General features: G+C 32.6%; 1 protein-coding gene across 2 annotated transcripts; it reads right to left on the bottom strand.

The window, feature by feature from the left end:
* Positions 1-2,268: 2,268 nt before the first annotated feature.
* On the bottom strand, positions 2,269-14,715 carry LOC149490276 (nuclear pore complex protein Nup93-like). Of its 2 annotated transcripts, none has more exons than XM_089702778.1 (15): positions 14,349-14,715; positions 14,079-14,259; positions 13,634-13,936; positions 13,279-13,421; positions 12,798-13,031; positions 12,431-12,572; positions 12,010-12,178; positions 11,780-11,885; positions 11,459-11,544; positions 11,233-11,359; positions 10,839-11,004; positions 10,679-10,759; positions 6,144-6,380; positions 2,714-2,905; positions 2,269-2,443 (listed from the first exon to the last, which is right to left on the bottom strand). In XM_089702778.1, exons 1-15 carry the CDS (start codon positions 14,519-14,521, stop codon positions 2,327-2,329), a joined length of 2,457 nt encoding a protein of 818 aa, XP_089558904.1. In that variant the 5' UTR covers positions 14,522-14,715; the 3' UTR covers positions 2,269-2,326. The 2 variants fall into 2 exon arrangements, with proteins under 2 accessions (XP_089558904.1, XP_089558895.1); XM_089702769.1 differs by having other exon boundaries at positions 2,270-2,446.
* Between the last annotated feature and the right edge of the window lie 832 nt (positions 14,716-15,547).

Raw genomic sequence — 15,547 nt, 5'->3', positions numbered from 1 at the left:
CTCTCTAGCTATTACTTCTTATGGAGAGAAAACGTAAACATGTACCACGGGCGAAGCCGGGGCGGACCGCTAGTAAATAATAAAATAATAAATAGTGTATTAGATTTGTTATTGTATCTTGTATACCTACGAATAATTATTCTTACGTCTTGTTGGGAAATGTTCAAATACCTACCTATTGAAATAATTTACTGTTACAAATCATTAGTGTTATTAGTTTTGAGTGAATAGGCATGGATCAGAAATTCAGAATATAATATGCTACTAACTACTCAAATACATACATGTTTACACAACAAACACCACTGACCTCTATAACTATAAGTTATAGAGGTCAGTGACCGTCAGTGACAAACACTATGGATACCTACGCTCGCGAATGCAAATTCGGTGATTTACTAATTATTGATACCTAGTCATTGAATTCGTTTTGAAATAGCCTGTACTTTGTAATTTTTAGTGTTATAGACATTTATAAAATGTGGTGCTCATTTTTTTGTAATAAATCATCCCGAACGCTATTGTATTTTCGTTGTTTTATTTCAAGTGAACACCTATACAATTTTGTCACGAGCCGCCTCTGGCCTCTGGGTGAAATAAACAAGTCAAATGATTTTTGTTCTAATTGTATTTTGGTAGTAGTTTGTTTAGAATTTACATTACCATTGTTTAATTTTTATTTTGTATTTGCAGTAAAATAAAAAGATGAAAAACTTCATTAGGTATATTGTACGACACCTCACTCTGAATCGCGCTAGCGAAATTTTTTCGTTACAGAGCACATATACAACTTTCGGACAATCTTCATTGAGGCCGGCCGGCAAATCGAGTATGTCGAGAAACTTCACTTATTCGATGGAGGTATTCTACCTTCCTTCCTCCACAGTTGTGGGACCCCGACGTGCATTGAACACGCAGCTTTCTGATACTAGTAGCTAAAATCAAAACCACAGATATGTCTGTGATCAAAACCATAATAATATTTTTACCTATTATTTTACTAAAAGTCGAGTGCATCGAAATCGTAAATATGTTTTTCACCTTCCTGGTTTTTTTTCCATAGTAAATAGTGTTTTTGATTTGTTGTTGTATGAATAATTATTCTTACTTGTTGGTTATGAAATGTATTTTGAAATAATTTACTTTTACAAATCATTAGTGATATTAGTTTTGAGTGAAAATGCTTGGATCAGCATAATATCATATTTGCTACTTCAAATACATGTTTTGATAAAAAAAAAACAATAGTGTAATGTAGGTAATAAAATAAAACTGCGTTTTATTGTAGGTAATCAATTTTGACATTATTTATTTCCCAAAATTACAATAAAATAGTTTACGCCAACAAATATAACTTTTATTTTTATAACAATCCTACTTCCTACTAATGCGAAAGTTCATACATGTTTCAAAAGAAAAACTTTTACTTTTACTATTATTTCAATTTATCCGGTTTAATTAAGACTTAATATTGATACATATGATCATTATAAATACAAATAGGAATTAACAATATAACGAATACGTGGCACAACTAAAATTTTACCGATACCACCCGTGGTCATTCTCCTTTGTGGGTCATTTGTAACAGGATGGCGGTTCTACAGCGAAAAAAGAAAAATGATGGTCAGAACGCTGATACCGGATACCTTAAGATACTGTAATATAAAATATTACTAGATTAGATAAAATATTATAGGTAGTATCTTCACCGTGTGTGACGCGCTTTACATTCACGCCATCTAGAGTTAAATCTTTATCATTTTTGTATACGTCTGTGTGTGTAAACGACCCTGTATGCAATGACAGATGTTAAAACGCATAATTTTACCGAATTGGGTGGATTTTAAGGCAATGATATAACATATTTCAATAAAATATAATATTCAGTAACCGCCATGACTATTCCTAGGTTTGATGACTATTCCAATTACGCAAAAACTCAAATAAACTAGAAATGTAGAATTCAGCGCCATCTAGCGGGATATTGGCTGGGAACAGATCGTTGCAATCACCTTAAAAGCTCGCCATAAAACTCCTTAAAAATTTGAAAAGTAATTATACATCATAATAAAAATTATATCTACATAAATCACTTCCTTTCTGCCATATTAAATTTATTTTGTTCCAGTTTCCATTGGGTAAAGGCACAAGGCATGGAAATGTACAAGAATTATCTTGTAATTTATCTATTTCGGTACACTCAGTGCCAATTAAATACAAAGTAAAAACGATATTTTAAAAAGGTACAGAGGAATTAATATTTTAAAAAAATAAAACTATTTTTTAAAAATATATTTTATTACGGCTTAAAACATAGAAGAAATTAATGCATAAGAATTTGCATTTGCGCCAACTGACTGTAGGTATCACCAGGCATTCTATACGCAATGTTGCCAGCAAATGTGTTTAGTACTTCAGCTTGTTCCCGCAGCCAATCCACCTGCTGGAAAAATAATTGACATCTTAATTATGTAAGTATCAATAATTACAAATATGGCAAGCAACCACAAGTCCGTATTTAAATATTCCCAGATTTTTTTCGCTCTATGGATTTAAGCAAATTTTATATTTTGTAACAAAAATATTTGAAACTATTTCGTAAATGTATTCTTATAATTTTACTACGTTTCAATATGGCAGAAAATACAATTTATCCAAAGTTTATTTCACTTATAATCCACCATGTTAGAATCAAATCATCGACCCGTACCTGTGTAGTATTATGCGTAGTGACAGGACTGACGGTCCTAAGGCGCTGTCTCTGCGCGACCAGTATGGTACAAACTGCACGCAGCACGGCGGGCAAGCAACGTAACAACTCGCCGCGCGCACACCGCGCTGCGGACACGCGTGCGTCTAGTTCAGCTTTGCTCAGCGGGACCACCTCGCATTCGCGGAGCGTCTGTATAATAAATGTTATTAAAATTAAAAAGGTTGTCCTCCGTACACTTAATTATTAGCTAAGTATAAGTTATGATAGTCGTTAATTAAAAAGGATGTTTGGAAAAGGCCTGTTCACCTTGTTATGAGTTCTTTTCTGTATTATAATTTCATTCAGTAAACCTTACGTAAATTATTTTTTATTATTGGTAATGTTGTATTACGTGTATAAATGAGTATAATGTGTACATATAGACAATAATATAAATCAATACTCAAACTGTAATATAATAAACAGGGAAGATGACGAATTTGTTACATATTTATTTTTATTTATAATAACATTCAAATGCTTTAGGGCCGATTTTTCAATCCCGAGATAAACAGTCTAATAACTACCCCTCGAATAGATTTATTCAATTATTTATCTAACATAACGGCTCGCCTATTTTTCAATCGTGATTTATTTGATGAATAACTATCTGACCAAATATTTCCATATTGGCAGCTCTGCTCTCGGAGTGGCGAAACAAACATATTCAAACTCAAAACTCAAACATTCATTTATTCAATTAGACTACTATTTAGTAGCACTTTCGAATCGTCATTACATAAGTATTTTTAACATTTACCACCGATTCGGAAAGCAGTATCTACGGAGAAGAATCGGCAAGAAACTCCATAGTTGCTCTTTTAAATCATGTCAATATTACATAATATGTAACTTATATCTAACTACATAATAATATATCATAATATGCCAAAGAACTGTCCTGTGGTTTTTACGCGATAACCCTCCATGGGTCTTTATCGTCTATATATTCCTGAATACTGTAGTACGCTCTCTGAACTAGTACATTTTTTATATAAGTTTTAAATTTAGAACTACTATACTCTTTAATATTGTGAGGAATTCTATTATATAAGCGTATACCTTGACCCATAAATGAATTTTTAACTTTAGCTAATCGGAAAAATGGCATTTCAATTCTATTCCTGTTCCTTGTGCCATAATCGTGTCTATCTCCTACTCTTGTGTGCAAGTCGGAGCTTTTGTGTACATGCAAAATATTATTAAATATATACTGTGATGGTACAGTAAGGATACCAGTATTCTTAAAATGATCTCTTAGTGAGTCCCGAGCACGTAAATTATATATAGAGCGAATGGCTCTTTTCTGTAAGATAAATATAGTTTCTATATCTGCAGCCTTGCCCCACAGTAGAATTCCATAGGACATAATGCTATGAAAGTAGCTGAAATAAACCAATCTAGCTGTATCTTCATCGGTGAGATGCCTTATTTTTCGGACTGCATATGCAGCTGAACTGAGCTTACCTGCAGCGGTGTTGACATGGGCTCCCCACTGTAGTTTCTCGTCCAATGTTAACCCTAGAAATACAGTAGACTCAGTAGGATGCAATACCTCCCCGTTCAAGGTAATATCTCTGTTCAACTTTTTTACATTAGGAAGTAAAAATTCAACACAAGTGGTTTTTTTGGCATTTAATAATAAATTATTGGCAGTAAACCATTTAGATATGTGTAAAAGAGCACTGTTCACTTCGTCAACATTTGGGTCATGCCTATCCACATTAAAAATTAATGAGGTATCATCTGCAAACAGAACTATTTCACACCTATCCTGCAAATAAAAGGGAAGATCATTGATATATACCAAGAACAAGAAGGGACCTAAAATTGACCCCTGTGGAACACCAATGTTAATTGACGCACCGCTAGAACGTTCTCCATTAACAACTACAGTCTGTATCCTATCATGCAGGTATGACGCTATGAGGTTCTGGGCTTTTCCTTTAATTCCATAGTGATTAAGTTTACGTAACAAAGTACAATGTTCAACGCAGTCAAATGCCTTGGAGAGGTCACAAAATATCCCCAGAGCATTTTTTGAGTTTTCCCATGCTTTATATATATGTGTTAGAAGTGCAACTCCAGCATCTGTGGTTGAGCGCCCCTTTGTGAAACCAAACTGTTTGGTGTGCAGTAAATTATTAGATGCAAAATGACTACTCAATTGGTTTAAAATTAACTTCTCGAATACCTTACTTAATGTTGGTAAAATAGAGATAGGTCTATAATTGTTACAGTCTTCTTGATCGCCCTTCTTAAATAGAGGTACAACTTTACTAAGCTTTAGTAAATTAGGAAATGTACCATAGTCACAACACTTATTAAATATGAAAGCTAAATTTTTCGCAATATTTTCTATTATATTATTAACTAGATTTACGGACATTCCCCAAAGATCACAAGTATTTTTTAGATTAAGCGTCTTAAAGGCAGTAACAATATCACTAGCAGTTACGTGTCGTAATTCAAATAATGTACTACACCCCGCAACATGGTCCCTCAAAAAGGTTTCTGCAAGTGCTGAAGACGAATTTAAACTATTAGTAATAGTAGCAGGGACACTACTGAAGAATTCTTCAAAAGCAAGAGCAACATCAGCACTTTTGTCAATAACCCTGTCATTATTTACAAGTTTTATGGTATTACTTGATTTGCTTTTACCCATTTCACCATTAATAATTGACCAAACTGTTAAAATTTTAGTTTAGTTGTATTAAATTAGTCAGGTTAGATCGGGATAGAGTCAACTCTTGCAATTTGTCAACAACCGTCATTATGACTCACGTCAGGAGTGCATTTTAAGTTTGTCTTGTATTGTTCTTGTCTTCTATGATTGTTGATTGTTGTTTTGATTCGAGTAAAGAGTTTGGTTAAATTTGTGTTTCAATTTATATATTTTACGATGGAAAAGACATACTTAAAGGCAGCGTTCGGCAAATTTTCAATGGCATGGTCATCAGTACTATCAAAAACATCAATTTCAATATGATTTTAATTGATAATAATTATTATATAGAAAGAGGTTTAATTGTTAATAATTCTACGCTCTATGTTATGACATACGAAAATATCTCAAATTTGACGCGTCAGTTGTCAACTCAAACACCTAACCGTCGAATAGCGCGCTATCTGGCCGTTGGAGCGGCAAATAGATTTATTCCTCAAATAACGTAGTTATTCGATAGATAAGTCCTATTCGTCTATTGAAAAATTGAATATTTTGTTAACTGAAGAATAAAGTCTATCTGTTTATCTGGGCATTGAAAAATCGGCCCTTATAAATGTATTTTTTTGAAGAATAGAAAAAAAAATATAGTGAAGATGCTTTTATTAATCAACCAGCCGTAACAACAACATAACTACCACTACCACACACTGCACCCACCTCTAACGCGCCCTCATAGTTCTCTTCATGGAACTGATCGAAGAACGTCATCAGCTTGCACAGCTTAGTGTAGGCCTCCACTAGCGCGGCGGGTAGCGGCGTCTCAGCGGAGCGAAGGCGGCGCGAAGCGTGCTCCGCGAGCGAACCGAGCCGAGCACGCAGCCCGCCCGCACCGCCGCCGCTGTTCACAACTTGCGCGAGCAGCACGCAGAATAGCTCCAGCACGCGCTCTAAGTTCTAAAAGTAAATGGAACTTTACAATATGGCATTAATTTTTTTTAATATTTAACAAAGTTAAGATAATATAATACTTTTATTTATGTTACTCTTAAATTGAAATGAAATTGACATACTATATGGAAATAAAAGCATTGCTACCAAATAGGCAGTAAGTATTATTATTTAAAATTGACCTCATTTTTTGCTATAAGTACAATACAAATTTCATAAATGAAAGAATAGGCATGACGATAAATTTTCAAAACCTCTTCCATAATGTGTGTAAGTATACGTTTATTAAACAAGAAAAACCCTATATTTCGCTAATATACTTAAATTTAACGAAGATAAAAGCCATTTTTCAAAAAATATTTATTAACTGTGCCAAAACAGCTCACAGGTGTCATGGCGTAGGCGTGACGTCACTCTTACGTAAATACGTAATTATCTGTATGCATAGCGAAGCAAAATTAAACAAAATTTTAATTATTAAGTGTTATCAAATTCAAATTCAAATTCAAATTTTATTTATTATTAAACATACATACATACAATTACAATTACAATTTATTACAATATACAATTAATATTCATGTAAAATTATATAATTATATAAATAAAAGGCTACCAAAACAATTTATACAAGCCAATGTTTCCCTAGCTAGGTTACTGGGCAACCTGTGTTTAGGAGAAACAGCTTGCCTCTAAAATAAATTCACAAGAAGCCTCTTAGCAAATAATTAATTATAATTAAAATTGGTTAGAATAGAGAGTAGAGAAAAAAAAAATATGTATAAATTTAAGATGTGAGAATGCTGGTGTGTCGTATGAAACTGTATCGTATGAAAGTATATATATTTGTGCGTGTAAGAGTGTGTGTGTGTGTGTGTGTGTGTGTGTGTGTGTGTGTCTGAAATATTATATTGTATTTAAGCAAGAGTCACATATCACTGCACACATACGCTGCTCACATAGCACTGTTATAGAATCTAATTTCAAAGTTTATAAGTGGTGTGCAGTATTGCAATGTGAATCTACATAAAAATAATACCCAAAAAAGTGTTAGTAATTGTTAAAAGCGAGAAAATAATATGAAATGATTGTATAAATTTGACGCAGAGAAACCCGAACCACATATTCGTGAATTCGCAATTATATTTCTGTTCAGAGTCGATAAAGCATACGTGAAAAAATAGAAAATAAATAAAAATGCGTATTCTCAACATATTCATAACAACAAAATACACCTGACGCGAAGTTGTTTACAAAGACGTGACGTCACGCGTGTTTCAGTCAAAATGGCCGACTGCAGAATTTCAATGTTTTATTTTATTGATAATCTCATTAATCTTAATGTTTTTAATATTTCTAAGTCACTAATTTTAATTTATTTATTATACATTTTCCCTTAAAAACACTAATTCGATCATTTATGGATACTGTCGTCATGCCTATTATTAAGGGCTTGGTCTAGTAGTGCAAACAAATGCATCCTGTCATCCTATATGTAAATAATACAAATGAACTAAGGGAAAGTTGCTCCACTTAATTTTTAAAAATTAAATCATTCGTATGTATAATTTAATATTCGTAATAAGTACCAAAAATGACAATTTGAAACAATTTTCGTGAAAATTACACCGGGTGATTTTTTTTTATCAGTACACAAAATTTGCGAATACTTTCTATTGATATCTTCAACTTCATGTTTATATAACTGATCAACTTTTACAAAGAAATTTGGACGAAATATAAAAAAAAATAAGCTTTCCATACAAAATGCATAACTCTATACATTTTTTTCGACCTAAGTTTCTTAGTGAAAGTTGTTCAGTTTAACTAATAAAACGGATAAACAAATTTTGTATATAATAAAAAAAATGTAATGTTTGTGTTAAAAAATTATAAAATAGAAAAATACGCAAATGAAAACAAAAGATATTTATTTCTGACTAGCTTCCGCCCGCGACTCCGTCCGCGCAGATGTCAGTCTTCGCGTCTTCTACAGATTTATTATATTATGTGTAATATATAGATTTATATTGATAAACCTAATAAATCTTTTGCTAGCATTCTGATGCTTTATCGGTTGCACTGGATTTATCTCTTTTTTTTTCAATCGCTTGAATGATATAGGATGGGTCCTTGATGGGCATCGAATGCTGAAGTCTCGAATCAATCAATTCTGACAGCAGGCAATTTATGTAAAATCTTGATAATGGTCCATCATTTTATTTTGCCAAAACGTTACATACTTTTTTATAATTATATTCTATTTTTAACGAATGATTCACTCCAGTCCAAACAGCAAATAAGCAGACTTCTGCTTCTGCAACGTTTAGTTGTCCCTGAATTTAGAAAAAATAGTCATGATTCTTATCTATGACAAAAGTGTTATTTTTTGCATTGTATTTCAAATATTAATTTTTTTTTAACCGCATCTTCCGCATTCATGTCTTTTGCCGGAATTAGACATTTAACTTGTACTAGTCCCATTTTCCCTTTTTGATATGGGAGTGTATAAAGTAAATTTTTTAGATATTTCTCGTTATACTTTTAAAAAGTTATTATTGTCATTTTGCTCATTAGGTAAAGTAATTTCGATATCAGTTTTAAGTTTTTTGATACCTGCAATAATAACGTCATAATCGCCTGCACATACTTATCGATTACACCCTGTATACAATCCACCATCCACATTCATAATGTTTCCCTGTCCTCCTCTCCTTTACGCTATTCACCGATACATTTGAAATGAGTAAATCTGCTACCACTGAAGGATGTTTCATTGTGATCAGCAAATTTTCACCACTGTTGTCGATTATTTGTTTTTCATTTTTAATCAGCAATTGGGAATCATCAGTTTTGTTTTTTGCAGATTGGTGATGTACCCTAACAATACGTCGAAAAGGGAAAGCATCAACGAATTATCGTTTTCGTCCTCTTTTTTTATTCTTCGCGTCTCTGTTACTTCTGTTTGTTTAGTTCTCAACACCCACTGAATTTTCTGTTATTGTGATCTTCCATTACATCTGAGTTTTGATGATGTGATGATAACCCATTCGTTTTAATATTGGTACCTAGAGTTGGTAGACGAAACTAGAAATGGCGGACTAAATTTGTCAGCGCGTCTGTAAGATCAGAATATAAAACCAACATCCTGTATTTAAGTTACAAAATTAATAATCAAACAACATGCCGCTACGTTGAAAATGACTAGAAGAAAAAATTAAAACACCTCGGCATATAATTTTGGAGTAAACAAATCATTTTCCCCGTATGGGGATTTCCCCGGATGAACTTGGGAAGTTCAAGTTCTCAATACAAGTTTATATTATATTTCGTATTTCACAAACGAAAAATAAACATTTTTGGAACTTCAAAAAAAAATATATTCTAAGAAAATTTATGAGCTTACTTTAGTTTTAAAGAAATATACATCCCTTTACTGACACCCCGTAAAATAAAGAAATTGTTGCCAATCACCTTTGCAATCTATTTGGTTTCATTAATTTTATGTTCGAAGATAATTTTTTTTCTAGTAGTTACACGCGTATTTTTTTCGTTTATTTTCCATATCGAAATCAAATATTTAAAAATACGAATATTTGCACAAAACTAAGATAAAAATAATCAATTAACAAAAATATTAAATTTAATGAAGTAGAGCAACTTTCACTTCGGTATGAAGGAAAATCGAGCGTAGAGCACACGTCAGAACGCTCCGGCCCAAGGAGCGCGACTAAAGAAATTCGCTAGGATTTTTCCTAATTATTTTAAATATTTTTTTAATATTTAAAGAATTATCAAAATTCAAAAAAAAATTTTTTTAAAGGATTAATACTCATTGGTCTTCAACCAACTCGAATAAATTAATGGAAAAAATAACTTTTAGCAGTATTTATCAATAGATTTTGTAAGGCCTAAAATGGGAAATTTAATGAATTTATAACGTTCTAATTAAGAAAATCATAAGTTTTTCGGCAATTGTATTCAGCAGTTTTTAATAACGACTATATAAGGATAATAATGCGCTGATCAGATTGTGTAAATTGTTATCGGTTGCAACGTAGTGAGTGCACAAACTTAGCTCGAAATGTCTTTGGGGGAAAGAGACTTATCTTGAAGGCCTGATTAAGGTAACATAAAGTAACTTTATAAATGTGAAAAAATTCACGCGCATTGCGTATATAACACTAATTGATAAACAAGAAAAAAAATTCAGTTTATCATTTCATTAGCCGGGAAAAAATTGTCAAATAACTTGTTGAAAACGCAATTTTGCTAGACTGCAGCCTTAAACCAAAATAACTCACCCCAGCAATATCATACATAGTTATGGCATCTTCAAACAGGCCTTTGCTCACTAGCTGTTCAGCAACATTCAATGCTATCACCTGAAATTTGAAAACAATTGGAAAGAGAATTTAGGAACTGCACTTCTTATTCATAATCATATTATCTTGTGATACATACCTTGCTATCAATATGAGGGTTATTAAATTGGTCCAAAAGTCCCGTGGTTCTGAGACCAGTTGCGGGATCCATTCTACCAAACAGGAGATCATAGTCGCGACTCTCAAGCGCTAGGTCCGTGCAGCAGCACATGAAAAGATTCTTTCCACTGGGATCCTTGAGGTTACTGAAATTTAATAAACATCTTGGTAAACATGTTTACGAGTAAGTGATGGATGATGTGAAAAGCGAGATTTTTTTTTTTATTAAGCTAAAACCGATTACACACTACTCATAATATTTTTTTACATAAAATGGTGGTTACCAGGTAACACTACAATATGATTTCTCAATGATAATATTCACATAATATTACACAACGTAGTGTTTTTTTTAATTCATATTACATATTTACCGTAAGAAATAGTAATAGTGCAGAGCGTCTGATGGATCTGAGAGCTCGAACTTTCTAACGTACAGAAGCACAAGTCTCGCCAAGTTCAATCTTCGCAGAGGATTCGGGTCATCCGTGTCCACAGATACTAAAATAATTAATTTAAACCAATATTTAAATGATATTATTAGTGCGATGGCATTAAATGCCTATATGAATCGCAAATTATAGAAAATTTTATACTTACATAAAGGTGCTTGTACATTGCGCGGCGTGCCCAACATGTATACGTCGTGTAGAGCGAGCGCCATGTGGACACCGTGAACTTGATATCTTTAATATTAAAAAATAATATTAAATTAATATGAATATTTGGTAGAATATTAACGTTTTATTTATACCATGCAACAAAAGTAAGTTCAATTTTAAGACAAGAGAAATTCATTTCAATTTTGATGAAAGTCAAGAGATCCTCATAACAATTGCAAAACAAAAATTAAAACAAATCATAATAAGATGATTATAATTATTGATGATACATAAAATAATTTCACTATTTAAAGCTCACCTTGGGATTCTAGAAAGAAATTCAATAGCTGGCTCAAATTGACCTGTGAGTGTCAATACTTGGAAGTATACCAATGGCTTCTCATATGCATGGTAGTGTGTTTCACCTATAAAACAAACAAAAATGAATTAGAATTAAATATTTAGAAAAACTATCACAAGCAAGATTTTCAGTCAAATACAAGCAACAAATCAGTTAAAAAAATATAAAGTATTCCTAATTATTCTCACCATATTCTTCCAAGATCATTTTTTGTAAATCAGAGTACGAGAATGATTCTGTTTCATTGTTTGTTTTGGTTTTAATTACGGACAGTTTAAGCCACAGATAGTCGTCTGCTGTTTTAGCTACTTCGGAATGTTCGTCGCTCACATCACAGCATCCTATCACACAGTATACCTGAAAAATATAATGTAATTAATACAAAAGGCGACACCAAATACTGACTTTGCATTTTAGTTATTTCATTCATACACTAGAATATTTTTAAGCAACATAAGCAGTTAAAATTTTTTAATATTTGCATTTTGTCTACTTTTCGAAGTAGCGAGATACTCTATCTTGCTTCTTCGACAATGAGTCTTATTTTATAATGATTTTTAAAGCACAGCAAAGTTAAGCACTGTAAGTAATTTTGAATAAAGTACATACTGCTCTTTTGTATGGATCTGATGAATTGCGAACTTGAATTCTGTACTGGAAATTGATTGCATTCTGTAGCTTCTCACTGAGAGCCTTCTCTGGATTGCGCATGTGCTCTTCGAGCGCCGCTATAAACTCTTCATGCTCCCGCCTACAAATAAAAACATTAAATTTTTTGCCCAGAAAATCTGTCAAACTTAAATTTTTTAGTTTTGTATCACTGATATTTGAAAAAAAAAAGTATTTCAAATTGTTAATTCCTGGTTTGAATATTATTTATTTAAACTACTTTATGTTACATCTATGCTTGACTTTTTCTCATCACTAAACATACAATTAATAGGAACGAAATATATTATGAAAATACCAATCCTACCCAGCTTTTCGTAGACAGTGCAAAGCTGCACTTGCATCTCCGCTCCTCAGGCAATAGTACACCATGGGCCACAATGGTCTGTCGTCTATCACACCATCAGTCAGACCCTGGGCACTTTGGCCTTGTAGGCGGAGACCAACAAAACCTCGAACCAGAGGGAATGTACCTGGCTCCCCTCCCCTCATAGCGGCAGCAGGGTTCGCACGAACCACATCACTCATATACTGTTTGTACCTTAAGAAATACAATAGAATTTACTTAATAATTAGGCATTACTTTAAGTTGAGTTTGATAATAATGAAGATTAAATAAATAAGATTACAGATTTGATTTAAGAAAATAAAGAAAACTATATCAACACTGTGCGATATATTATATGTTTTTACTATGTACTGATGTAAATTGCTTTAAATGTATTGTTGTAAAAATTATAAAATCCCAAAGGATATGAATATTTTATCAAAAGGATGAAGAATCAAACCTCTTTTCCAAATATTTCTTCCCTTGAGCAATGAGGCACTGTTGAATAGTTGGATTTCCTCTTGCTTTTAATGGATCCTCATCTCTTACTAGAGCTGGTATATTCGACATTGTTTTAATAATTTCCCACATTTCTTTCACCTTCTACAAAATGAATAAAAAGAATGTGTGTAAATGTAAATGAATAAAATGAAGAATTGTTTCAGCCACATAATGTGTAAAAAAAACTAAACCACAAAAAATACAATTTGTATTATAACATTTGATAATAATTAAACACTTATTGAAGAGGCTATTTTATAAACAAGTTTGGTAAGACGGCTAATTATTAATATTTTAAATATTAAATCACTCACAGGATCATTAAACTCTTCAGCCACTTGTGCGAATTTCTGATGTAGAGCAGTCCTCGATTTAGCACCTTGGAAGACTAATTTGTTGTATTGTTGGACCTGTCTAGCATAGGCTGCTTCTATATCATCTAACATAGAGTGACCAAACTTTTTAGGTGTATCTGCAATACTGGGTGGTTCTGGAGCTCGTTTTAAATCTAACCAGTTCTGGGATGGTCCAATCATAGCATTCATTAGTTTTATCTTCTCTTTGTTCCATTCTGAGAGCATGTGCTCCCATTTTTGGTCCTCAGTGGTTTGTAAGGACTAAAACATAAATTATTATGTGAGAAAATAAATTATAACAATATAATATTAAAAAAACTGGTACCTTCATGTTACAACTACTTTTAAAACATACATTGTGGAAAACTCAGTATAAGATTGATTAAATAAACTTAATACTTACATTTTTATTAACTTCATCAATGAGTGATAAAATGGCATTTTCCCTTTCATTTTTCAAAAAACTTTCTATGTCAGAATCAGCTATTGGTTGTAGTGGTTCAAATGTACGCTTTGATGATAATGTTTCCAACTTCTGTGATATTTGTTGCAAATCTATCCCTTTCGACCCAAATAAGAGGTGCCTAATGGAAATAAAGTGAATATGTAAATTTGTGAAACTACGATTATGTTTAGATACTGACATTTACGATTTAGAATCATAACAACTTACGCTTGGATATCATATTTAGTCCCCGATTGTATTACTCTTGAATAAAGCTCATGAGAAGCTTCAAGTACTTGTCCTAGGGATCTCTCCACTCTTGGTAAGTCTTCATTACCCTCGATTTCAGTAGTTAGCTGCTCTGCTTGTTGCAAAAGTTTACTAAAATCCTCATCGGCCATCCTGCTTAGGTTATTAGTGAAAATGCACCACTTAAATTCTATACACTTATGACAAACTCTCTTACGAGTGTAGATTACATCTATTTTAAATTATTATGTTTATATACTTCAACTATTCGATATAGCACGGCAAAAACTGAAAAAAATATTCAAACGCGCGGTTAACTCGGAAATAATCAAATCGGCTTTATAATTGTCACAGAGCAAGTAATATAGCACATAATTGTCACTTGTCAAGTTGTCAGAACAATTGACAATTAAAAAGTCAACAGAGAAAAGACCCTTCACCTCAGAGCAATAATAGGTTTATTGCTCTGAGCCCTTCACAGACTATCAAACTTAAATCATACAGTCTTGTAACTGTCACAGAGCAAGTATATTTTACTTCGTAGCCAGACTTGGCTAATATAACTGTTTATTCCATATAATATCATTAAGTAATGGATAATACTCGCAGGCGTTTCCCCTTTTGCCGAGGTATAAGATTATTCGTTGCCGAAAAAAATGAAAAATGCCGTTTTGTACTGTCAAGTCTTGCAGAAGCAATTCAAACATGTCGAATATTAAAAAAAATTGGTTGTTTGTAAAGTAGGTTTACGATCGAGATGTTTACGTGATAATGCAGTGCACAGAGTATAATGTATAATAATGCAGTGGCAGCGCTCGAGATGAGACGGGAGATCGGTCCGTCTCTCTCTCGTTATACCTGCGATCGCGCTCGTGAGGTTTTGGTGTGACACAAGTTTCTGAACATGTCACCCGACTAAAACGATTTTAAAGACGTTATCACGTCAAAAGATGGAATAACCTTTCATTTGTGTATATTTTTTTAACATACATTTCTAATTAATTGCAATGTCTAATAATCGTCGATGTATTGTTTAGCGATATGAGCAAGACAAATAATCGAGTCATGTTTACTCGATCATTGATGCGGCCGCACGAGACTATCATGGAAAGAAAATATACAAATTTAATCTTTATAGACTAAGAGATAAAGTTGAATTTAAAACGCGATAATGTAAT

Source organism: Colias philodice, chromosome 2 (genome assembly GCF_061535455.1).
Source record: "Colias philodice isolate Cphi_HAF_F1 chromosome 2, ilColPhil1 Martin Lab GWU primary, whole genome shotgun sequence".
Taxonomy (NCBI): Eukaryota; Metazoa; Arthropoda; class Insecta; order Lepidoptera; family Pieridae; genus Colias; species Colias philodice.
Note: the sequence above shows the minus strand (reverse complement) of the source record. Positions and strands in the feature narration are given on the sequence as shown.